The 23,744-nt window shown below is 47.1% G+C and overlaps 1 protein-coding gene across 7 annotated transcripts in view; it reads left to right on the top strand.

Moving 5' to 3' along the window:
- CHD2 (chromodomain helicase DNA binding protein 2) overlaps nt 1-23,744 on the top strand; it is a 70,069-nt gene extending 46,325 nt beyond the window's left edge. For 6 of the 7 annotated variants that reach the window (XM_035890586.1, XM_035890585.1, XM_009635065.2 and 3 more), the window contains 24 exons: nt 203-393; nt 1,415-1,603; nt 2,116-2,278; nt 2,666-2,818; nt 3,318-3,389; nt 4,571-4,720; nt 5,333-5,481; nt 5,978-6,074; nt 6,836-6,928; nt 7,398-7,571; nt 8,453-8,628; nt 10,105-10,146; nt 11,206-11,345; nt 12,088-12,226; nt 12,365-12,515; nt 13,833-13,955; nt 14,275-14,403; nt 15,166-15,306; nt 16,496-16,630; nt 17,995-18,173; nt 18,575-18,674; nt 19,209-19,425; nt 19,814-20,063; nt 20,178-23,743. In XM_035890586.1, coding sequence (XP_035746479.1) covers nt 203-393; nt 1,415-1,603; nt 2,116-2,278; nt 2,666-2,818; nt 3,318-3,389; nt 4,571-4,720; nt 5,333-5,481; nt 5,978-6,074; nt 6,836-6,928; nt 7,398-7,571; nt 8,453-8,628; nt 10,105-10,146; nt 11,206-11,345; nt 12,088-12,226; nt 12,365-12,515; nt 13,833-13,955; nt 14,275-14,403; nt 15,166-15,306; nt 16,496-16,630; nt 17,995-18,173; nt 18,575-18,674; nt 19,209-19,425; nt 19,814-20,063; nt 20,178-20,511 — 3,687 coding nt within the window. In that variant the 3' untranslated portion in view covers nt 20,512-23,743. Of the gene's footprint in view, nt 1-202; nt 394-1,414; nt 1,604-2,115; nt 2,279-2,665; nt 2,819-3,317; nt 3,390-4,570; nt 4,721-5,332; nt 5,482-5,977; nt 6,075-6,835; nt 6,929-7,397; nt 7,572-8,452; nt 8,629-10,104; nt 10,147-11,205; nt 11,346-12,087; nt 12,227-12,364; nt 12,516-13,832; nt 13,956-14,274; nt 14,404-15,165; nt 15,307-16,495; nt 16,631-17,994; nt 18,174-18,574; nt 18,675-19,208; nt 19,426-19,813; nt 20,064-20,177 lie in introns of all 7 variants that reach the window. The other variant, XM_035890587.1, reaches the window with a different exon arrangement.

Raw genomic sequence — 23,744 nt, 5'->3', positions numbered from 1 at the left:
GGAATGCTATACAGCATGGCTAACTTTCACCTTTCCTTTCTGGGGAGGCAAAGCTAGTCTAGGTCTGGGGCAGGACACCCTGGAAAGCACACGCTGCAGTGCTCTCTGGCCATGGAGAGAGAGGCATGTGCAAGGTGGTGGGGCTTCTCTGACCCAGCGTCTCCTTGGGGCCTGTTTTTTTTTTTTATTTCTTTTCCTCCAGGCTGTTTTGGGAAGTATTAACTGGGCCTTTCTAGGCGTGGATGAAGCTCATCGGTTGAAAAATGATGACTCTCTGCTGTACAAAACGTTGATTGATTTCAAGTCCAACCACAGGCTGCTGATCACCGGCACCCCGCTTCAAAATTCACTCAAAGAGCTCTGGTCCCTGCTCCATTTCATCATGCCGGAGAAGTAAGTCTGCTTTTTGTCCTTCAAAAAATACCTCTGTGTCCATTCTTGTCTGTTAAATAGACTTGAGGGAGTGCAGAATGGCAGAAATTCCTGAATTAAATTCCTGAATTAAACTCAGTGGAGTTAGAGCAATGAAAGGGGAACAGGCATTGGTGGGGAAAATCAGAGGTTAAATGACTTCACGCAAGGAGTATTTCTGGCAGCAAATTGAATGGGGAAACCTAATACATGTCTTTCAAATCTGTCTGCTGTCTTAGAGCCATCTCTAAAAAGCTAAACTTGTTTTAAGCAATCATCTCAACCATTTCTGAGGTTTCCAGGACATTGCGGTTCATTTTTTTTTCAAACCATTTTATGGCAGTCTCTGGGAGTATTGCTCAAGGACGGTGCTGTCTAGCCGATTGTTCACGTGTCCGCATTATAACAAATGTTTTGTTTTCTTTAAAACAAAATTGGCTAAGACAAGCAAGCCCCAAGGCTCACCGAAATTATGTTTGACTGCAAAAAGAGCTGTCCCCCAAATTCTTTTTGCTGGATCACAGAAAGAGCAAAGGAAAGATTTGAGGTCTCCCAAGTGGAGGAGAAGAGCAGATCTCTGCATTTCAGCGGAGCTGTTGGAGGGAGCAGCAATCCAAAAAAGTCTTCAGAGCAGTGTAAAACGTAGTCCAGTTCTCAAAGCCCTGCCTAGGGGAGGGCACTGTGGAAGGTTCAGAAACTGCTGCCAGGTGAACGCCAGCAGGAGACAGCAGAGCAGAATACTGGGAAACCAGGGATTTTGGGGTCCTGGGAGTCAGTGTGGAGCTCTAAGATAAGATGTTAGGAAGGCACCTAAGCCCAGAGAGCTTCCAACTTTACCACCAGTCTGTTTAGTTAGCCAGAGCAGAGTGAACCTTCTGTCCTCTGCTGTATGTCCATCAAACTGATCATCTCCTATATTGTTGCGCAATGGGAGCACATCCAGTAGATGATGTTTGGTATGGAGGTATTCTGACCCCTCTCTGCTCCTCATTTCTGTTGCTAGATTTGAGTTCTGGGAGGATTTTGAAGAGGATCATGGAAAAGGTAGAGAGAATGGCTACCAGAGCCTTCACAAAGTCCTGGAGCCGTTTCTCCTACGCAGAGTGAAGAAGGATGTGGAGAAATCTTTGCCAGCTAAAGTGGAGCAGATCCTTCGCGTGGAAATGTCTGCTTTGCAGAAACAGTATTACAAGTAAGTAATTTGTTAAGTTACTGGGAGTGCCAGTAGAAATGGGCGCATCTTTCTATATGCCTTGGGAATATGTTTCAGTATACTTTGTCCTTCAGAATGCAGTGTGACAGCCGTCACCTGTAGCAGCAGGGGCTTCCCAGTGGGAATCTGAGGTAGGGTCTTGCAGTACCTTTTCTTCTGTAGTAGTCTGGAGATGCTTTTTTTTTTTAGTGTGATATAGCGCAGCTGGCCTGTTTTGCAGGACAGGCGGCAATGGTTTTTTTGGGGGGTAAAGCATCCCACAAAACTGTGGTGCTGTTCAATGTTAAACTGTAATAATATCAAGAGGAAAGTAAGATCAGGGTTTCTAGTGAGGAAACAGCAGTATCCTGTAGAAGAAGTGAAGAGAGATGGAGAGAGGGGAGTAGACTGGTGCCTGAAAAAGATGTCCCTGAAGGTTTTATTCCTCCCAGGCTCCAGCATGCCCAGTCTGCACTGTGAAATCATCTGGACTTTTTGTTTCCTGCCTGCAGGTGGATCTTGACAAGAAACTACAAAGCTCTTTCAAAGGGAACGAGGGGGAGCACATCTGGTTTCCTGAACATTGTGATGGAGTTGAAAAAGTGCTGCAACCACTGCTACCTTATCAAACCTCCGGAGGAAAACGAGAGAGAGAATGGCCTTGAGACACTGCAGGTGGGCAGTGTCTTTGGTTACCATTGTTTTTCCTTAACTTTACCCTTTCTTTTGTCCTCTCACCAAGAGAAGATCTGGTGAAGCAGCTTCTGCTGCTTCTACATTAGAAATAGTCCTCACAGCTGAGCCACTGAACCTCCTGCCTGCCCTCCCCTTTCACTGTAGGCAAAGTTTTGTGGCCATCTAGAGAGGGAGGTGCATGCCATATAAGGTCTATCTTGGATGATTAATTTTGTGCATGGCCTCTGCTGTGTAAATCCAGATGATTTGATTAGAGGTGTATGGGAGAAGCATGACCCCAAAAGAACCAGATCTCTGCATGTCTCTGTGTAATGTACATAAGGGTAAGTTGGAAAGCATCAGCTGGAATGACGGTTACTTCTTCAGTCTCTGATCAGGAGCAGTGGAAAGCTAATTCTCTTGGACAAGCTGCTGACCAGGCTGCGGGAGAGAGGCAACAGAGTGCTGATCTTCTCCCAGATGGTGAGGATGCTGGACATCTTGGCAGAGTACCTGACTATCAAACACTACCCTTTTCAGGTGAGAAACAGCATGGAAAACAGTGGGGTTCACTTGAAAACTCAAGAAAATGCTAAGGGAGCCTGGGCAATGGGAGTCACTGAGTTTCCCAGAGGCTGGTGGCTGGGATTACAGGTCACACTTGCTGGATTACACTGGAGGGAACTGGGAAGTCCCTTCGCTTCAGTGCAGCCCCATCTCTGCAAAACACCTCCTCTGACAGGCCCCTGCTTTGGCCTTCGTCCTGTGAGAGGACAGCAAGCACAGAGACCCTGGCGGGGAGCCTGTAACAGGAGCTGCAGTGTCACCCGCTGTGTGACTGCTGCCCGAGCGTACCCCCCTCCCGCCCTCGCGACACCGCGGGCTACGGCAGAGCAGTTGGTTTTAATTGGCGGTTATTTTTAATGATTAAATGCTGCAGGCAGGGAAGGGGGGCTGTAGGGCTCCCAGAACTTGGGTGCAGCAGTTTCTCAGGGCTCCTTTACCTTCTTTCTTTTATCATTATTGTTGATTTTTCCAGCGCTTGGACGGCTCGATCAAAGGGGAGATCCGAAAGCAGGCGCTGGACCACTTCAACGCTGACGGCTCCGAGGTACCGTGGCTGGGGCTGTCCTGCCTCGGGAGGGTCCGGGTGGGCTGCCCGAGCAGTGGGCATCTGTGGCTGAGCCACGGGCTGTGACTGCCAAGAGGGGGATTCGTGCAGTTCATTTCTTTTTACAGGACCCCAGATACTTTTAAAGACACAGATATAGCATGTTTTGCAACTGGCCATATTGCTTATTTTAAATCTCCCACATCCAAAGAACAGGGTGGCACATCACATCTCCAGAAAGTCCCCAAGAGGCTGGAAAGAGCTAGAATTTAGCAATTCTCTCCCCATGGTCTGCGGAATGAGATGGTTGCTAAATGTTTCCTCCAGTCGGAAACTGGTTTTGGATATGAAATGGCAGAGGCAAAAGGGGGATTTTAAGTGTTGGCAGGTAGTGGAGTCTGGTGTTGGAGGTGAAAGTCTCCAGCGTAATAGGAGAGGGCATCTCAAGCCTCTCGTCTGGGCTTGCTGACTCACAGTGACTGGTGCAAGGCACTTGTTTTGTGCCACAGTCAGCTCAGCTGTGAGAAATACCTTTCCTCACTCCAGAAGCCTGGACTGGACTGGGATTCTTGGCTGACACAGGGAGACACAGCTAGGTGCTTCGTGGTAATGAGAAAGTTAACAAATAAAAGTGAGGAGGAGACAGCAGTGCCGGCGGGTTATGCCCATAGGAGCTGCCCTTTCCCCTCTCCTGGGGGCATCCATAGGGGCTCAGGCATCCTGGCTCTAACCTGGCATCCTGTGCCCTTGGGCAGTGACTCAAACAGCCTGTGTTTGCTGCTGATCTCACCCCCAGCAGGCTACAGGCAACAAAAAGCACGTGTTTGCCTGCTGCCTTTGTACGAGTCTGATGGGCAGCGTGGTCCCACCATCCAATCTTCAAAAGTGACTCCAAGGTGCCCTTGCCCTGAGCTGTTTGTGTTGCCATCCCATAATTATGTGTGCTGGGCCCTTCCTGGAACAGCACACCTTTCACCCCTGCCAGCACCACCTCACTTGGTGCCTCGGCTTAAAGAGCAGTGGTACTTAGCCTGTGTGGGAAGGAAATCCCTTTTCTGCTTTCTTAAGAAGCATGGGTGCAACAGAGCCTTCCCTCTGTTTTCCTTGCATAGCTTTGAAGTCACCATTGCTATTTTATGTCCACATAACTCATGGATGCCTTTTTTTTCACCCCCCCCCAGGACTTCTGTTTCTTGTTGTCAACACGAGCTGGAGGGCTGGGAATTAATTTGGCCTCTGCTGATACTGTTGTTATCTTTGACTCGGACTGGAACCCCCAAAATGATCTTCAGGCTCAGGCTCGGGCTCACCGGATTGGACAAAAGAAGCAGGTTGGAAGAGTTACCTGGGTCATTTTCTCTGTGGCTTTGGTGTGTGCATCTAAATAGGCTCCCACCTCACCAGAGCTTCTGCAAATACGGTCTTTTTGCCCCTAGTCCTGACTACAGAGGGTACTGCCAACTCAAGGGAAGCTCATTTAAAATCCAGGAAACAAAAAATCAGCCCAAATTTGCCAGATGCCAGGTCTTTCTATTGGCTTTGGATCCGGGCATGGTTCAAAACCAAGAACCCAGCCTGTGGCATCACACTTCTCAGCCTGGTGGACTCTGTTCTTTCTTGCCCTGAAAAACTTGGAAAGTAGAACATCCACCTTTACGAGGGTTTTATTAGATATGTGAAAAGTTTGTTGCTAGTTTGGTTTTAGAGTGATTGTTTCAGAAGACTTTTAATCTGTGCTTAATCATGCTGCAGGAACTGTGTTAACCAGCCTGATTTTAGCTGATCCTCTTCGAGATGTAAAAAGTATGTGATGGGTTTTAGTCTAAAAAGACACATCTGTGCATGAAGGCACCATGGCAGCAGACTAGTCTCCTGCAAAACCACTGTGTCAGCAGAGCATGTTCAGGTCCAGGAAATAGCTCCGGTCTTTTCTTGCCCTTCAGGTGAATATTTACCGCCTGGTCACAAAGGGTACGGTAGAGGAGGAGATCATTGAGAGGGCCAAGAAGAAGATGGTGCTGGATCATTTGGTGATCCAGCGTATGGACACCACTGGCCGGACTGTTCTGGACAACAACTCTGGGCGATCCAAGTAAGTGATTGTGTCAGGAGGCAGAGATGTCTGGTATAGCGTGTGGCATAACCACCTTCAGATAGGGTACAGGGCAGAAGGCTAGTAAATAATGGGAGCATCCACTGATTTGGCTCATGCAACCATTAATTTGGACATACAGGATAAAAACAATCGGAAATGGGAAACTAGTTTTAATGCGTTACCTGTTTTTCCTTCTGTTTTCCTCTTGAGATCATCCTGGTCTGAGGAAACCTGGTGGTGGAAGAGCTGCTGTTTGACAGTGACCTCAGACTCTCCCCATTTCCCCCCCAGTAGATGGAGATTGTTCCCTTTACAGTAGTTGTCCATGCTAGAGCAGGAAAGAGATGAGGGACTGAATAAAAAGGCTTTTTATAGCACTGGGTAGAAAACTTACTTCTTGCTCTAATTAGGAAAAACTTCGGTATGGTTTTGTGCTGTAGCAGTGCTGACTTAACAGCTCAAAACACGTTTTCCTTCTCATTTCTTCTTGCAGCTCAAATCCTTTCAACAAAGAGGAGCTGACAGCTATTCTGAAGTTCGGAGCTGAAGATCTCTTCAAGGAGCTTGAAGGGGAAGAGTCAGAGCCTCAGGTAGTTTGAAATTGAAATCGTATTAGCTGTTTGTAGTCCTCTGCAGGTCTGTATGGGGGGTTGTGTGTTTGCTCCCTGTTTGTACTTGCCCTGTGCATGAGAGCAGGTCGGTGAGTAAGGGCACGTGTGAGTCCAGAGAGGCTGAAGGAAGAGAGCTCTGGGGCTGGGGAATTGGGGGTTGAGAAGACCCTTGTTGTCAGGGGTTAGATAGTAATGGTCACCAAGAGAGTCCCTTGGCTCCTGAGGATTCATTAGCTAGTTACAGCACAGCCTGCTGAAAGCTCCTCTCCCTGCCTTCTCTGAGCACCTCTTCAGCATCCTTTTTTGGTTGTTCTCATCGAGAGGCGGGAGTCAGCACAGTGAAGTTGAATAGGTTGCTCTCTCCTGCCTCAGCACAGCATTGCTTGGCAGTTCAGTATTAGTGCTTTGACCAATTCTCTTAATGGTCCGACCAGCAGAGCTTCCCCTGAGGGAACAGTCCACAGTTCATATATCTCACCGTCTAGAAATTTTCCCTGCTGCTCAGCCTTGGTGTTCCTTTTCTTCCTTCCTATCACCCTTATTTATACTGTTTTGTATCGCTTGAGATAGTTCATCCCTGCCCTTGGTGATGACACCCTGCAGATATTTGCACTTTATTTAGCTCATATCAGCACAGTGTGTGTTTCGCTATTGCACCCCACGAGTCTGTTCTCAAAGCCTCTTATTTCCTGCTGTGCTTGGCACCCTCCGCTTTATCACTCTTTCTTTCTGACTGGTAGGAGATGGACATTGATGAGATTTTGCGTCTGGCTGAAACACGAGAGAATGAAGTGTCCACCAGTGCCACCGACGAGCTCCTCTCCCAGTTCAAGGTACGGACCCCCTGGCTCTGTAGTGGGGTGCCGAGAATGTGACTCCCCACATCTTGCCACGGTGGTAAGGTCAGGAACAGACAGGACAAATCAGGCCCGGTGAGAGGTGACCTGTACAAAGCAGTTTGCTGAGGGGTTGTCTGGGTTTGGTAGCTGGGGAGATACATAGGTATTAATTTCAAGTAAGTGGTTTTGAAGGCTGTGAATAAAATGCAGAATTTACCAAATTTGGAAACAAAGCCAAGAACTTACAGAGACTCAGCAGTACTTTTTAAACTGCACGTACTTCCTCAAAAGCTGTTAGCCCAAAGATGTGGCAAAGAATGTGGTGACATAAGGATCAATTACGAAGTAGTTATGGAAATGTTGGCAAAATTCCTATGGGGAAGGAGTCGAGGCTTTGCAGACAGCTCTGGGGTATTCCTGCCAAGGGAGGGAATTTCTGAAAGTGTTCCTTTGATTATAAAAGGTGGCCAACTTTGCGACCATGGAGGAGGAAGAGACAGAGCTGGACGAGCGGTCCCAGAAGGACTGGGATGATATCATTCCAGAGGAGCAGAGGAAAAAGGTGGAGGAGGAAGAAAGGCAGAAAGAATTGGAGGAAATCTACATGCTGCCTCGAATCCGGAGCTCGACTAAAAAGGTACGGCCCATCTCGAGGAGCTGAGAGGCAGGAGGCGAGAGCTGGCAAAGGCAATGCTCAAGGGAAGCCTTCTTGCCATCTGAGTGCTTCTTTCCCTCCTCCAAAGTTAGGTAGGAGTAAAGCACAGAGGTAGCACATTGACTTCTTGTTGGCATCATGCATTGGGCTCACGGTTTGTAACGCAGTTAGCAGACAAAATAAAGAGAGCCTGTAGTGAGCACAGGGCAAGATATCCAACTGTACAATGCAGATTTTACTGTGGTTTATGCCATTTTCTGGCTGTTTCTTTTTCTTGGGCTCTTTAGCTCCCTGGGAGACTCTTGCCTAAATGCGGCTCTTTCAGGTAAGAGATAGTGTTGTCCCAAGTTCTTTTTTAGGTGATGGGATCTACCCCAATCCAACAGAAAGCAGACTATGCAAGGAAACTCTTCTGGGATATGGGACTTTAAGGGGTTATGAACTGAGATAAGATGGGGAAGAACATTAAAGTGAAAACTAGGGAGAAGGATAATTCATATTGGATGATTCCAGATTAATTTCTGAGGAGTCATGGTTTTCAAAACAGCCTAAGGGGGCTGTGGCACAAAACCACGGTAATCGATGTGTTTTAATGTATCTTATGATAGTAAATCAAAATGCAATTGTGAAACTGCTGGCTAGAAGGCTCTAAAGGGAGGATGGCCACCAGAGCCTTAGCTAGCTAGAAGCTGCAAAAGTGTGCAGCCTCTCTGGGTTGATTATGTGGACTTTTGCGTCTTCAGGAGGATATGCCGAGGCATTTTACAGTCTGAATGTGAAATAGTGCGAGTGCATGGGAGGGACAGAAAAGGTTGGCAGATTAGCAGTTGTTAACTGTACTGCTGTTTTTCTGGTACATACAGGCTCAGACAAATGACAGTGAATCAGATGCAGAAACTAAGAGAAGGCTTCAGAGATCATCTGGATCAGAAAGCGAGACTGATGATACCGACGACGAGAAGAGACCAAAGCGCAGGGGGCGTCCTCGAAGTGTTAGAAAAGATACTGTGGAAGGATTTACTGATGCTGAAATCAGGAGGTCAGTGCTGAGCACAAGAGACAATACAGAAAACAAATGCAGAAATCCCATGCAGGTGGAGAAAATCTGGGAGGTGTTCACCCGTGAGCATGTCAGTGGTTTAGGTGGAGCTGATTCACAGGGCCAGCTTCTGCACCTTTGTATGATTCAGTTTGCTCCCAGCTGATGACCTTAACACACAGGTCTGTGCAAAATGGACTGGCCTGTCTTTAGTCAGGCTGCAGTGAAGCTAGTACCTTCCTAAAATTAATCCTTGTTGTAACTGCCTCTCCTGGGCCAAGTGGATTGAGCTATTCCTTATAACGCGTGAGGTCTTAGGTGACATAAGACACAGAGCTGAAGAAGCCAAGGACTCTGACCTTCCTGACACTTTTTTGGCAGTAGTCCTGCTGATTTAAGCTTTAAGTGAAAGGCAGGCTCTGGGAAAATAACCCCATGAGAAGCACTTGTCCTGATGATCCCAGCGGTTGTGTATCCTCTTCTGCACTGTGTCCCTGAAAGTCAGTTGGGGGCTGAATTCCAGAGCATTATTTTCTTCTCATATCTTCTAACTCTTGAGCCTTTCCCAAAGATCTTTTGTCTTGGGGCTCTGCCCAGATGTTCAGCCAAAGATGGGGTTGTGAGTTTGCCTTGACTCTATCTCTGTGTCTGAGTTGACGTATTTTTAAACAGGAGATGGTCAGACTTTTCAGATTGTGGTAGCTGCCCCATATCCAGCCTGAAACCACAGAGAAGGAAGGAGGTGGTGTGATGTGAACTATAGCAGCTGGTTAGGTTATTGTGATGTAGCAGAAAGAAGCTGAAAGAGCACAAGATGAAAAAAAGAAAGGAAAAAATTAACTCACTTTAAAAACAATCCGTAGTTGAAGCCATTGGGCCTGCTCCCAGCTCAAGACACTGTTCAGTTGCAGCAATGGTGTCTGACTCCTGCCCTGAAGTTGTGTGTTAGCCATGGCAGTGATTTTTCACAATAAAAACAAGACATAAAAATAAATAGCAATCCTTGTCTGCAAACCTCTGTAATGGATTGCACCACATTTGGCTCTTCTGTGATGGGTTGTTACACTTATAGCCTGAGCGTTAGAATTACTAATGACATTGATTTAATGCCTCTTTTCTCCTTGGAAAAATGAGGTTAATAATTACCAACATGGTGTGAGCCAATGCCTTCTTTCAATTTTTTTTTACGCTACAGTTATGACTTTTTTTTTTGTTCCCTTCATCTGTGAAGCATCCAACGTTCATAACAATGTTGTGTTCTTCTCCAGCCAAGGTCACAAAGCTCTTTGTGGGGGATAATGGATTAGACTTCCCAGTCCTTAGTGATGTTTAGTTAATCAGCGTGGAATGCAAGGTTGATAACATGGCAGGCTGCAATTAATGTATTCAAGCGTATTTGTGATACTGCACCCACTTTTTATGGCAGTTGGTTTAGTTTCTGGTTTTTTTTTTGTTTTTTTTTTTTTTTTTGCTTAGGTTTATCAAGGCTTACAAGAAGTTTGGACTCCCTCTAGAACGGTAAGTCCCAACCTGGCCCTGCTCCAGAGGGTTATCTTGGGGGGACGTTGTGTTTGCCATGCACAGATTGCGATGGGTGTTTGATACAACCTCCATGGACAGCACAAATCCTTGCTGTCGTGTGATCAGTAACTCCAGCACTGCCATACAGTCCCTTGTGTCTCAGTTGATGGGCACTGGTGAACGCTGGCCAAAAAGCAGCTAGAGCAGTCGTGGTGCTGGGCTGTACACAGCATCATCCTGCTGGCAGAGTCTGGCCCTTGGGGCGTTTCCACTCTGCCTAGAAGGGAGAGAGAGCAGCTGTCTGAACAGCAAATGATACCCAAAACGCTTGCCAAACTTCTCCATACATATTAGTTTCAAGACTGAATTCAGAGCATCTTTCTCTCGCTGCTATTTCCCTCCTGAAGGGAAGCGGGGAGAGGCACGCACCGTCCTCCAGTGTGGGTCTGCAGAGCCCTGCAGGGGTGCCGTGCCCCGGCATACGCGAGGGAGGGAGCGAGGTGGGCACGTCTGCTGGGTCTGGCAAGCTGTAGCCCTTGATGGGGTCTCAGAGCTGAGGCAGGGATCCCAGCATGTACTGTATGAGAAATGACTGCGTATTTTCAGCTGGTTGTACTCTTCTATTGTGAAACATAAGGCTTGTGTATGGGCCTTGACATTACTAACTTCAGCCAGGAAAAGGGACAGCAGATGGCAGCTTCTGACCATCAAATGTAGTTAATATGGAACTGGGAAGGCATGAAGGAACACTGGACAGCCACAGGGGGTGCCTGTTGTGCTCCAGAGAGACAGTTCTCACTTTTGCTTTAATACTAAATAATTCAAAGGATTGGATCAGTTATACTACATCAGCACTGTGCTGCAGTTGTTAGACCTACACAAAGACTAAAACTGTGTTGTTTCCTGCATGAGCTCTACTCGTGAAGGTTTCGTACATTCATGCATACACAGCATTGACTACTAAAAGCTATGAAACGATTGCTCAGGAAGTGACTGGGAGCAGATAACGCTGTATCAAAAACAAAACTTGCAATTCTTTTTTTTCCCCTTTCCCAGGCTGGAGTGCATTGCCCGGGATGCTGAGCTGGTAGATAAGTCTGTGGCTGATCTGAAACGGTTAGGGGAGCTCATCCACAATAGCTGTGTGTCAGCAATGCAAGAATATGAGGAGCAGCTGAAAGAAAATCCAAGTGAAGGTAAGCAAGAGGGTTGTGTGCTGCTGTTATGATGGTTTTGGGCGTGATCCATAGAGCTGGTGAGGAAACCATTCTGGACGGGGAGGCATGCCACATGGCGACTTAAAAGCAAAGAACAAGCGCACACTTAAACTATCCCATCTCTGGTAGGCAGCTCTCACCAACAGAGAAACCCCTGAGTCTGCTGCTCAGACTGGAAAACGCCATTTGTTGGCTTCTGCTGAACATGAGTTTTCATGGGGAGAGGCTGAAGTCATCACCTTATTTAATGCTGGGCCACAAGGCAAAGCAGATCATATTTTAACTGCTCCTGGGACTGGGAATCAAACTGGTGCTGTGTATTCCATGGTAAAGCTGGATCCACAGTTGGCACTTCCCAGAGCTGGTTTCATCAACCACTCTCTGTATGGCTGTTCTGTGCTGTTGGTTTGGAGATACAGGGGTCTGGGCTGGATTTCCTGCTGGGTTTCTGCCTGTTGCAGCTGAACTAAACTATCGAAGCAACAGCTCCAGTGTATTTAGATGTGTTTTTAAGAAAGTGATACTTGGGAGGTGCTTGGATTGCAGACCGTGTGAGTTAATGGAAAAAAAAAAAATACTTTCGGCCTGTCTTTAGCAGACAGCCTTATATTTAAATAAGAGGTTGTGGGCAAGGTCTTGATCTCTGTGTGTCCAGATATTTTTACAGAGGCACTGCTTTCTGTAAGAGTTCACTTAGTTGCTGTGTTTTATTGTTGAGCAGGGAAAGGACCTGGAAAAAGAAGAGGTCCTACCATCAAGATTTCTGGTGTCCAAGTCAACGTGAAATCCATCATCCAGCATGAAGAGGAGTTTGAAATGCTACATAAATCCATTCCCACGGACCCAGAGGAAAGGAAGAAGTGAGTTGGGCTAAGTAGGCAATACAGAAAGAGGCTCATGGAATTTGGATTTTGTAGTGGAAGGAGAATAGCCTAGATACATGGATTTGCTTTATCCTCTGCAGCACTAAAAGTAGCTCATGTTTGAAATGCCTTCAGGTACCGCCTGACATGCCGTGTCAAAGCTGCCCATTTTGATGTAGACTGGGGAGTGGAGGAGGATTCTCGCTTGTTAGTGGGAATTTACGAGCATGGTTATGGAAACTGGGAGCTAATTAAAACAGATCCAGAATTGAAGTTATCTGATAAGGTAGGTCGCTTTGCTTGTTGCTTGCATTGGGTCCACTGCAGTGTTCATTGAGAACACGTTTGATTTACTCCAGAAACAGATGTTTATGTTTGTAACCACTCCAAAAATAATAATAAATAATAATGAGGAAAACAGTGACCTCCATGGAATGTTGCATGCTTGATGGAAAGCCGAGTTGTGTTGTTTGATTAGCAGTAAATTTTCTCTGAACGGTACCATATGAACCACACTGAAATGATGCAGGAAGAAAACGGTAATGCTGACATATGTGGTTACATGCACAGTATAGAGAGTGCATTGCATAATTGTGACTTGATATTTCCTTGAGCATCTCACAAGAAGCTGAGTCTGAATTTCTGTGTGGAAATAATTTTTCACAGATTTGACACTGCTTATGTCAAGACTGGTCTGTGTTAGCTTTGAGGGTATAGTTACACGACTGGCTATGGCAGCAAAGCCAGCTGGAAAGCCTCCATCTAGTTCCTCTCTTCCTCAGTCATTCCCATAAGAACTGTTTATGGGGGCCATGTTGAAACGATCCAGGTTAAAAATAAGCCGCCATCTGTTGTGTCAGCACAATGGAAGGAGAATGAACTGCAACACAGGGCTGAGGAACATCGAGACTCTCTACACCAGCTTTGCTGCCAATAAACTGCATTCCCATGACATCCCCGCTAGTGTTTTTAGCAAAGATCAGACTGTGGCTGAGAGCCCTCCTACATAAAGTTCAGAAAGGCATTGTACGATGGAATTGCCTGAAAAACGCCACCCAATTTTCAATGAAGTATGAAGGTAACCGTAGTTGGCAAGCTGAGATACTTCCTCCACAGAATGACACCTTGCAGCCTTGTTTTCTGCTAAAAATTCTGCATCTCTGTCATTGCTGTAGCAATGTCTCAGGATACCAAAGAAGGCCAGCCTGCTGTGACAAGGCTGTCACAGACAAATCTGATACGCCAAGGAGACAAGACTCAGTTTTGCAATGCAAGGTCCCAAATATATTTTGCAAAGGTTTTGGTTTTTTTCTTTTTGCACATTTACAAAAGATTGTAAATAATCTAGAGAGCTGCCTGGGGGTCCTTTCACTTCTGCAAAAGGCCAAGGGGAGGGATGCTTGGTAGGGGCTTTGCTTTTGGCTAGACTCTGTGTAGGAGTTGGAAGAAATGATTGAACCTTCTTGTTCCTCCAGAAGGTGCAACATCTCCAACCCTTTGCTGGGCCTGGAAGGACTGCTGCTAGCATGTGTGTATCTTTTTTTTTTCCAAGGTTTGATAGATGCATGTGGGTGTTTTATTTTTTTTTTCTTCTTTATCAAAGATTCTACCTGTTGAGACAGATAAGAAACCTCAGGGAAAACAGCTTCAGACCCGAGTTGATTATCTACTGAAACTGCTGAAGAAAGATCTGGACAAGAAAGAAAACATGAAAGATGGGGAAGAGGTGAGATGTGGCTGCTTGGTTCTGGGGGTTTCAGGATGAGTGGTTGGCTGATGGCAGGAGACAGCCTGTGTTCCCAGGTCACTGAACATCGTCTACGTGAAAGAATATGAACTTGTCTGATTGCATTGTGATACTGAAATGATAATTAGTAAGGGACGAGTAATTAATTATTACACTTACTGAAGGACTCAGGCTCGTCAGGCTTCCTGCCACCCTGCAGGACCTGTGGCTGTTTGTGAGATGTTCAGGAGATGGGGTATGTCCCCAGGAAGCAGCTGTAGCTATTTGCTTGCCCTGACTTGTTCTGTGTTTTCACCAGGGCAAACTAAAGAAGAGGAAACCACGAGTAAAGAAAGAGAACAAGGCTCCCAAAGTCAAAGATGAGCATGGGAATGAACTCTCCTCTCCTCGGCACTCAGACAACCAGTCAGAAGAAGGTGAAGTCAAGGTGAGTCAACTTGGTGGATAACCGCTTTTCCAGGTTTCCTAGAGCTCTGCTGTTACTGCAGAAACTCACCTTGAGAAGCACCCCTAGCAAACGCCCTGCGGAGTCGGGGGGCACTGCAGAGTGCGTTCCCACGGGAGACTGGCACTCTCGCAAACACGTATATACAGCTGTTGGGGTGAAAGAAGGACCTTTCCCACCCGCTCGTTTAGGTTAGTGCTTTAAGTGTTTTGGGGGATCCTGGAATGGCCACACACATCCATACATTGACTTGGAGGAAAGGTTGTTTCAGGACAAACTCTGTTGCCCTTATAAAGGAGAGAGAGAGAGAAGAATTGTTTCTCTCTCCTTTTCAGTACGTCAGCCAGCGATGAAGCTGGAGTTTACCAAGGTCATGCTGTTGCTTAAAAAAACTTCTGTCTTTGAGTGGTTTGGCTTGCAGTCTAAGGCTTTTTGTTCAAGTGCTGATCAGTATCTACCTTAGGGGCTGAGCGTTCTGGAGCACAGCTGGCATAGGAAAGCAGTGCTTATCTACAGTTTGCCAGCTACATACAGATTGGGGCTTGTCTTATTTTTATATTCCCTTTTGTCAATGGTTGGGTGGACTGCAGCTGGTTAAGCAGGGCTTGCTGTCTGGTTAAAGAGGTGTGAGGGCAAATTTGGATGGGCCTCAAAAACTGCTTGCCTTTCAAGGATGTGAGTTTTATGGAAGAAAGTGTACGTGAGGTGAGGGACTCCAACTTTGTGCTGTGACTGATTTTCTAGGAGGATGGCTTGGAAAAGAGCCCAGTGAAGAAGAAACAGAAGAAGAAAGAGAACAAAGAGAACAAGGAAAAACAGACAACCACTAAGAAAGAAAAGGAAAGCGATAAAGAGAAAAAGAAGACAAAAGACAAGAAAGAGAAGGTATGTGGTACTGTCAGGAGCAGATTAAGAGACAGGAAAGTCTCGGAGCAGAAGGGCAAGCTTATGATTCAATAAAGGCCCTCTGTGAAGAGACATTAATGAAGCACTGTGGGGTGACAAGGTATCCCTTTTTCACCCCTCCTGAATTCTTATTGTGAAGAATTGCAATAAAAAGTAGAAAAGACAATATATCCTAAAGCTCACTGGAATGTGAGCAAAAAGGAAGACTGCTTTTAAAGTACAGCTGTCCCCGTGACAGTGATATGGCCGGATAGCTGATGTTAAGGAAGAAAGGGGGAAAGAGCCTGGAGCACTCAGATCAAAGTTCTGTTCAGCTGTGATTTATCACAGGGTTGGCAGCTCCTTGTCTGTATTACCCTCTAATTTAAACTCACCCCAAATAACCCAACTGTCCGCACCATCAAGACTGTAAGTTGTCCTTGTCACTGTTCAGGACTCACGAGAATGAGTGTTTCAACATCAATGGTATGTTGTGGACTAAAATGTCCCTTGAATTTTGGGTACCACTGCCCTGAGGCTGGATTCAAATTGGAAGGGGGGGTAAAAGCTTCTGTAATAATGACCTGAAGTACCTGTCCAAGGAACAGGTATGTACTGCATGCCCAGTGTGCTTTGACACTGAGGTCACGAGTGCAAACCAAGAAGCTTTGTTGCATATGTAGGGGAAAGTTTGCTTTCCAGCCATTTTTGGTATGACTTTGACTCTAAAGGGCTTTGACTGCAGATAAGTCATGTAATTCAAAATTTACACTAGCAGGCCATGGTTTGCGGTTGCTTTCCAGAAGATCTGAGGACCAGTGACATCACATGAAGTTGCAGATCCTATAGACATGAGACTACTCTAAGCTCTGTCCTTTGCAAGGGACATATATGCTTTAGCTTAACTTCTTTTCCAAGTCTTCAATGTTGGTTTTTCTCTCCCTGTGTATGAACGTCATATTCATGTCCAAAATGTTGGCTCTGATTTCTCTCTACTCCCTCAGGGATGACGTAAAGCTAAATAGAGGCATTGCAGCTAAACAGTTTGAGATCTTGGGAGGAAAGTTGTAGGAGCAGTGCCCGGGATTTAACAACTGCCAGTAACAATAGTGTGGAGGTTGTTAGTTGGATCACTTGGGATCCTGCAGTCTGGCTCATCATGTGATGTGTGTAATTTGTCCTTGTAAAGCCTAAAAGCAGTGAAGCCAAATCTGGAAGTAAAGGGAAGAGATCGCAAGGTCCTGTCCACATTACAGCAGGGAGTGAGCCGATCCCCATTGGAGAAGACGAGGACGATGATCTGGACCAAGAAACGTTCAGCATAGTGAGTATTTTCCTGGGTAAGATGGGAGGGCAGTGGCAGAGAACACAGAAAAAGCAGCCGGGGTTTGCTTGCACGTTATCCAAGGACATGGTTTAGGTGTCAGGGTGTGAGCCCCCTCGTAGTGCCCCACAGTGATTTTGTTTGGCTGGTCTGAGAGCATGGCAGAACAACCCTGTACGAGAGTTGTCCACCAGCCTCCTCTGTGCCTACCAACTGGCTGCTGTAAATGGCACTTCAACTGGAAGAAACTTCAAAGCTCTTCCAGCTCCCGATTCTCACCAAGCAATTGCCCTGTTAAAGGGTTCAGATAACCCTCTTCAAAATTCGGCTTTGCGTGAGTGCATGTTATCCCCTCCCTCTACCAGGGATGCCAGCCAGGGCAGAGGAGGGCAGCATGTCGACAGAGCATGCAGAAGGGCTCTCTTCTTCAGCTGCTGAGTTCCCACCACTCTTTTGACAGCCCTAGATTACAGAAGACCCTTCAGCCTTATGTCACAGTCTCCCCTGTAGAAGCCAAGGAGCCACTGGGACAGGGAAATACAGGAGAGTTTTAAGGGTGATTTTGTACGGCTGTAGGACATATGGAGTACTCTGAGTTGTAGGCACTTCCCTTGCTGTGTAAAAGCTCTTGCAGCAAACATGCCTGCAAGAGCATGTTTGCTGCAAGAGCTTGTTGTAAAATTAGCCTTTTAGTAAAAGTTGTCATGACAGACTCTCCGTGGCCTGACTTGCACAGGGAAACACTGAAATACCAGTTTTTAAAAACAGTTCTCTCAATTAAAATCTGTGTACTCCCTGCAGTTCCTATGTTATTTTTGTCTGTTTTTTCTTTAACTTTCCCTCTGTGGTGCATGAAAGGTCCAGTCAGGCAGTAGAAACCTGTCTGATGTACTGTCTGTGCACAGTGTTGGTGCACACAGCCGGAAAAGATGGTGCTTTCATCTCCTGTCTTCCTGTTTTGGTAAAAGAGAATGATTAAAATGACCACAGATGGGGATGGAGAGGAGGCTATTGAGTGAGCACTCATTCAGCTGGGGCTGTTGGTTCAGCCCGTCGGTGCTCGGTTACGCTTCCGTGGGGTCAGTGCAAGAGCAGACTGTGTGCGGTTACCGTTTGCAAAGCAAATTGTTTCCCTCTAAAAGGGGGGGGACAGTGGAGATGGGGAAACTCCTGTATCTTCCTGCTTATTTTCTGCAGCATGTCTAACACTGCTGTTTTCATAGCTGATTTCTCCTTGCCTAATGGTCAGATAAAGCTAACATCTCATGCTAATGAGCTTCCTCCAGCTTTGTCTGATTAACAAGGGAACAGTGTAGAGCCCTGGGCCAAACGAATCACTTTCTGCTCTCTATTGCTTTTTCAAGTGCAAGGAAAGGATGAGACCAGTGAAAAAAGCGCTGAAGCAACTTGATAAACCTGATAAGGGACTGACGGTTCAAGAGCAGCTGGAGCACACACGCAACTGCCTCCTAAAAATTGGGGACCGCATCTCTGAGTGCCTTAAAGCCTACACTGACCAGGATCATATCAAGCTGTGGAGAAGGTGAGGGATCTTCTTTTTTTTCTTAGGCTGGATAGTTTTATTTTCTTAGGCTGGTCTATGATATTTAAAAATGGTAGTCAGAGGCTGCTGGGTTTTATGTGGATGAGTGTGCCATTTGCCTCTTACCTAACCTGTGAAGTCTTGTGTTCTGAGGTCCACTCTGTCCATGACCCATCTCAGGTGAGGGTTTTGTCTGCAAGTTACGCTGGTTTCATTTAAATTGATTTCAGAGCTAGTTTAAATAAACCAGTGCAAACCTCTTTATTTTACTTTGAAGAACTTGGTTCCAACTCTCCCGATCATCCCATCCTGAGCTGGGTTGGGACTGTTTTCCAGAGAGGGTGGAACCGATTTGATGTTGGTTTGAAAGCAATTAACAGAAAATGTTCATGTCCTTCTAGGAACCTATGGATATTTGTGTCAAAATTCACAGAATTTGATGCCAGAAAACTGCACAAACTCTACAAGATGGCTCATAAGAAAAGATCGCAGGAAGAGGAGGTGAGATCTGAAGTGCCTTCCCTCCAGTTGCTGTCTTTAAAACCTGTTGCACTTTCTGTCTGTTTCGATACTTTCTGTCTCTTATCATGGGCTTTCTTTATTGTTGTTGACATTTTCTTAGCATATAAACAGTCCTGGTTGCGTTTGCTTCCTGTTTCATATGGGATTTCTCCTCTCACCTGACAACACCAGTCACTTTATCTTGGCTGTTCAGACCCTTGCTTGGTGTGGCACGTTGTATTGAGATGATTTTGTGAGTGAGAAGCCTGGGAATTCTGCCCTGTAGAGATAGGGTGTAGAAGCAGAGCTCCATGGGGCAGAACTGCGCCTGTCCTCCACCACGCTTGTACCATTGCCGTTCATACCACACTTGGGCACAGTCAGTTCACAAAGCCCTCAGGAAGAGGTGGGTGGCCCACAGCATGGGGAGTCTCCAGTCAAATGCAGAGCCTGACAGACGAGGCCCTTGTTTGCATAGTCTGGATCTTTGGGTGGAAGAGCAGTTGAGCTGTAACCCTCTCTTGCACCTTGCAGGAACAAAAGAAGAAGGAGGACATGTCCAGCATGAAGAAGCCGTTCCGCCCAGAGCCTTCAGGCTCCAGCCGCGATTCTGTGATGTCCCAGTCTCACGTGCCTCACAATCCTCATTCCCAGAAGATCCACCTGCCCCCTTCCCACACCCAGCAGCAGATGCACGGGCACCCACGTGACAACTACGGCCATCCAAACAAGAGACATTTCAGCAACACAGGTGAGTGCTGGCAAGCCAGGAGAAACCATCCCTTCTAACCTAATAGCTGTTTGCTCTTGGACCCAAATCCTTCTGGGACTTGTGGCTGGTCAGGTTTAAAGGTGGTGGATTGGAACATATATTATCACTGTACTTATTGCTGGACTAGAAAACATGATGATACAGTGATAACAAGACTGTAAGAACAGGACAGAATAAGATTTGCTAGAATAATGATAAAGGAATTCCAAGAATAAGGAATTCAAAGAATAAAATAGGGCCTGCACAGTTTAGGAAGGAGAAAGTTAAAGGGGCTCAGCAATAGTTATCATTTTTTTTGAGAATTCATCAAAGTAATGGGCTTAAACTAAAGTACAAAAGACACTTAATGGTGCTTTCCTCGTTGCAGACCGAGGAGAGTGGCAGAGGGATCGGAAGTTCAACTATGGTGGCAACAGCAACCAAATGTGGGGTGGGGAGCGGCATCACCAGTATGAGCAGCACTGGTACAAGGACCACCACTATGGGGATCGTCGATCTCGTGGGGAGCCCCACCGGAGCTCTGGGAACTACAGACCAAATAACCTTTCCCGCAAGAGGCCATACGAACAGTACAACAGTGACCGAGACCACAGAGGCCACCGAGATTATTACGACAGGTAATTCCCTTTCGTCTCAGAAAGGCTGGGAGGAGTTTGCAACGATGCCCCCGGCCGTGGTGGCCGGGCTTTCCGTGGGGAGCTGATCTCCATGCATTTGTTTTCTCTCTGCAGGCACCACCACGATTCCAAGCGTCGACGATCCGATGAGTTCAGGCCTCAGAACTACCACCAGCAGGATTTCCGACGGATGTCTGATCACAGGCCACCCATGGGATACCATGGCCAAGGACCTTCGGACCACTACCGGTCCTTCCACACAGACAAATCGGGAGATTACAAACAGCCTCTCCCTCCACCTCACCCTGCAGTGTCGGACCCTCGCTCACCCCCCTCTCAGAAATCCCCCCACGATTCCAAGTCGCCTCTCGATCACAGGTCACCTCTGGATAGGTCGTTAGAACAGAAAAACAATCCAGATTATAACTGGAACATTAGGAAAACATAAAGTGACTGAGAGGGGGAAAGCGCACGTCTGAAATACTTGGTTTGATGCAACAGCGGCTGGTTTCTCCAAGCCAGCAACCAGAAACTCTGAACATGCTGCTATCATCTTGCTGGGTCAAGGAGGATTTTGGGGGAGCAGGTGGAGGAAGATTTTTCCCTAGCTCTCTGTTCTGGTTTGGATTCCCGTTTCCTTTCCCCTGTTCTACCATTGAATGCTGGAACCAGCCTTGCTGCCTCATTCTTTGTTTTGTTTTTGTTTTCCCCAGTCCGATGGACCCAAGGGAATTTTCCCCAGCCAGTGTTTCCCCAAACCGAGAAGGCGAATAGATGCTGCTTAGGATTGTGCAGAAGGCTGTGTGCCTGCTCTGACTTGATGTTACGTGACAGATGCTGCTTTGGGATTGGGGATAAACTGGTTGGGCTGGGCTTCGTGTGTAACCAGCACAGGGCAATGGGAGGACACTCGAGGAGGGTCAGGAGGGTCCCTCCATGGCCAAGCTAGGTTGAAAGAGGGACTCGACGTCCCTGCAGAGTGACTCCAAAGGAGCTGGAGCCATGCTGGTGACAATCCATCACTTCTCTGGCCATATTATCATTTTCCTGTCTTTATCCATTTCAAGAAACTGGCTCTGCTTTGAGCGCTGTTATGTCCCCTGCAACAGAAGCGGTGCGGGGCATCCTCCTCCCACCTCAGGGCTGGAACTGGCAAATCTTGACTCTGGGAGGCTTTGGGATATGTGGGGGGGAAAAAAAAACCAAACCCAGACTTCCTTAGCAAAGGTTGATTTCACTGCTAACCAGTAGGGAAGAAATTGGGGTGAGAACAGTATTTCCCAGTGGACAGGGCTCAGGAATTAATAACAAAACTCCTCTTCTTTTCTGACATGGACAGCTTGGATGGCCTAGGAGCTAATACAGATGCTGCCTGGGAGCTGCAAGGTCGAAGGACAGCTCGGGGCATCTGGGGATCCTGAAGCTCCTCATCTCCCTGTCACTGAAGTGCTCTAGTCTTTGGGCAAGTCATTTCTCTCTGCGCTTTGCAAAATGGTGATCACAAACCTTTACTGCACCCAAAGGGTAAGGGATGGAAGAGCAGAGTTAAATAGGAATGGACTGGTAACTGAACGGTCACCTTCCTGCCACTGTTCCAGCAGTCAGCGGTAACGCTGAATTGCTAAAAGTACCTGCACCAAATGACCTTCTGTCTGTCAAAATTTGAAACATGCCTGGGGACTTGGCACCTAAGTGAGCAGGGAGAGAATGAGGAATTCAGGACTGGGTCCTTAAAAATCCTCGCAGCAAGTGTGCTAAGAGCCCAGCATGGCAGAGGGAAAAGAGGAGTCTGCAGCCCAGCTCAGTGGACTTCGGAGCAAACACTCTTCCAAGTATTCGAGACACAGCCTACGATGCAGCACGGTGTCCAGCCGTGGTGTCCAGCTGTGGTGTGGTGGGAGGGGTTGCACACCCTGCATGACTGCTGGCCAGAAGTAGTGTGGGTGATTAGTTTTCAGGTCCTAGGTCCTCGTTCATACCGTCACATCCCTGGAGCCTACAAAGCTCTCCCCGACAGCCGGGCTGCCCAGAGCGTGGTGTCTGGGGATGCGTCACCTCCCGGAGCTCAGTATTAAAGACCAGGCTGCTACAGACTCCTCTCTTGGGTGGGGGACAGAAGCCAAGCCTCCTGTTAAGATGCCAGTATCTGACCCTAATAAGCTGTGATGTCCTTTCCCCGAAAGACTGAAGGGAGACGGGTGTCCAGGGCTGGCTTCCCGACTCCAGCCTGCGCCTTGGAAGGCGCACCCAAACCGACACTAATGCCCCCGTGTCCCCGCTCGATGCAGAGCGTCCCGTGAAACCCACTGCTGTCACCCACTCCTTTCCGAGCCCGCTATTTTAACGGGACACACGGGAAGCATTTTGCTCCCCTTTTGTTTTTATTTTGCAACATTTCCACCAAACGCAGGGCAATTTTGCTTCCTTAGCAGGGAACCGGTACGGGCAAAGCTGTGCTGCCCCAAAAAAGTGTTACGCTTGTGTTTACCTGTGCGGGAGGAGGTGAAGGCGAGTCTTCCACAGTCCCCCTTGGAGCTGCCGGGTGACGGGAGGTGTTGAGGTAGCGCGTTTCCACTGCGTTCCTCACGAAGCTGTGATTGCAGGCGCGCTTGCTGTGATGCTCAACAAAGAGGTCCTTTCTTTTCAGAGGTATTAGCTTTTAATGTGAAAAGGGAAGAAACCTCAGAGGGGCAAAGAGAATTGTTCTTTTTGTTCACCAAGCGGTGCTATCGTGATGGAAAGTTTGTGCCATACACTTGTAGCAAAAGGCAATACTGGCCAGACCAGCGTTAGAGCTGGTGCAAGAAAACTTTGAACCCTAGCAAGAGGCTGCTTCTGGGTCCGGATATGGGTGTTGCTGCTCGTCCTGGCTTCCAGGTATGAGGTTGGTTGGGGTTTCCTTCTTGTGCAACAGCAAAAGCTTTACCCATGCCCACTGAAGAGCTGTCCCCGCTGTCACGTTAGCCTGATACTGAAGTCACGTAGTTTTGTTCACTTGTGGTGGGTGGGTCTTCACTGGGTTTGGCTTTAATGAAGCTGGAGAATTAGATTTGGGAGAAAGTCCTCCCTGAGCACACACTCCCCTCCCTTCCCCCAAGCGTGTATTTTATGCCCCCTCAACAGGGACCATAACCAGGCACAGTCACTTGGATGTGAGTGGGATCAGAGGGGACAGGTCCACAGCCATAAACTTCACTGTGGTGTTTGTGTCAACATCTGGTACAGCTTTTCCTTCTGAACCAGCTGTGTGATTCCCTCTAGCCTCTTGGCAGGAAAAAGTAGCAACTTGCTGGGGTTTTATTTAAAAAAAAAAAAAAAAAAAAGTTTTTTCAGCCTGACCCCTTTGGAAATGGTGTAAAGTTGTGAATTCACACGACAGAAGTCCTGCAGACCAAAACCCGCTGTGGACAGGCGATGCGATGCCCAACCAAAGTGGATACCGAACAGCTCTCTGAAGTGAACAGTTTAAGTGATCCACACAAAGATGCTATTCTGCTTTCACCTGTTTCCTCCCGACCTCCACCTCCCCTCCGGGGAGAGAAGGACTCTTACTGTAAAAAATGTGGACTTTTAAACCTGTTGACTAAAAACAGTAATTAATATTAATTTATATTTGTGAAAAAATGCCACTGTCCTAGTGATTTCTGATGTAAATATGTTGTTTATATAGTATGTATTAAA

This window comes from Egretta garzetta, unplaced genomic scaffold (assembly GCF_000687185.1).
Source record: "Egretta garzetta isolate BGI_Z169 unplaced genomic scaffold, ASM68718v1 scaffold322, whole genome shotgun sequence".
Classification (NCBI taxonomy): domain Eukaryota; kingdom Metazoa; phylum Chordata; class Aves; order Pelecaniformes; family Ardeidae; genus Egretta; species Egretta garzetta.
Note: the sequence above shows the minus strand (reverse complement) of the source record. Positions and strands in the feature narration are given on the sequence as shown.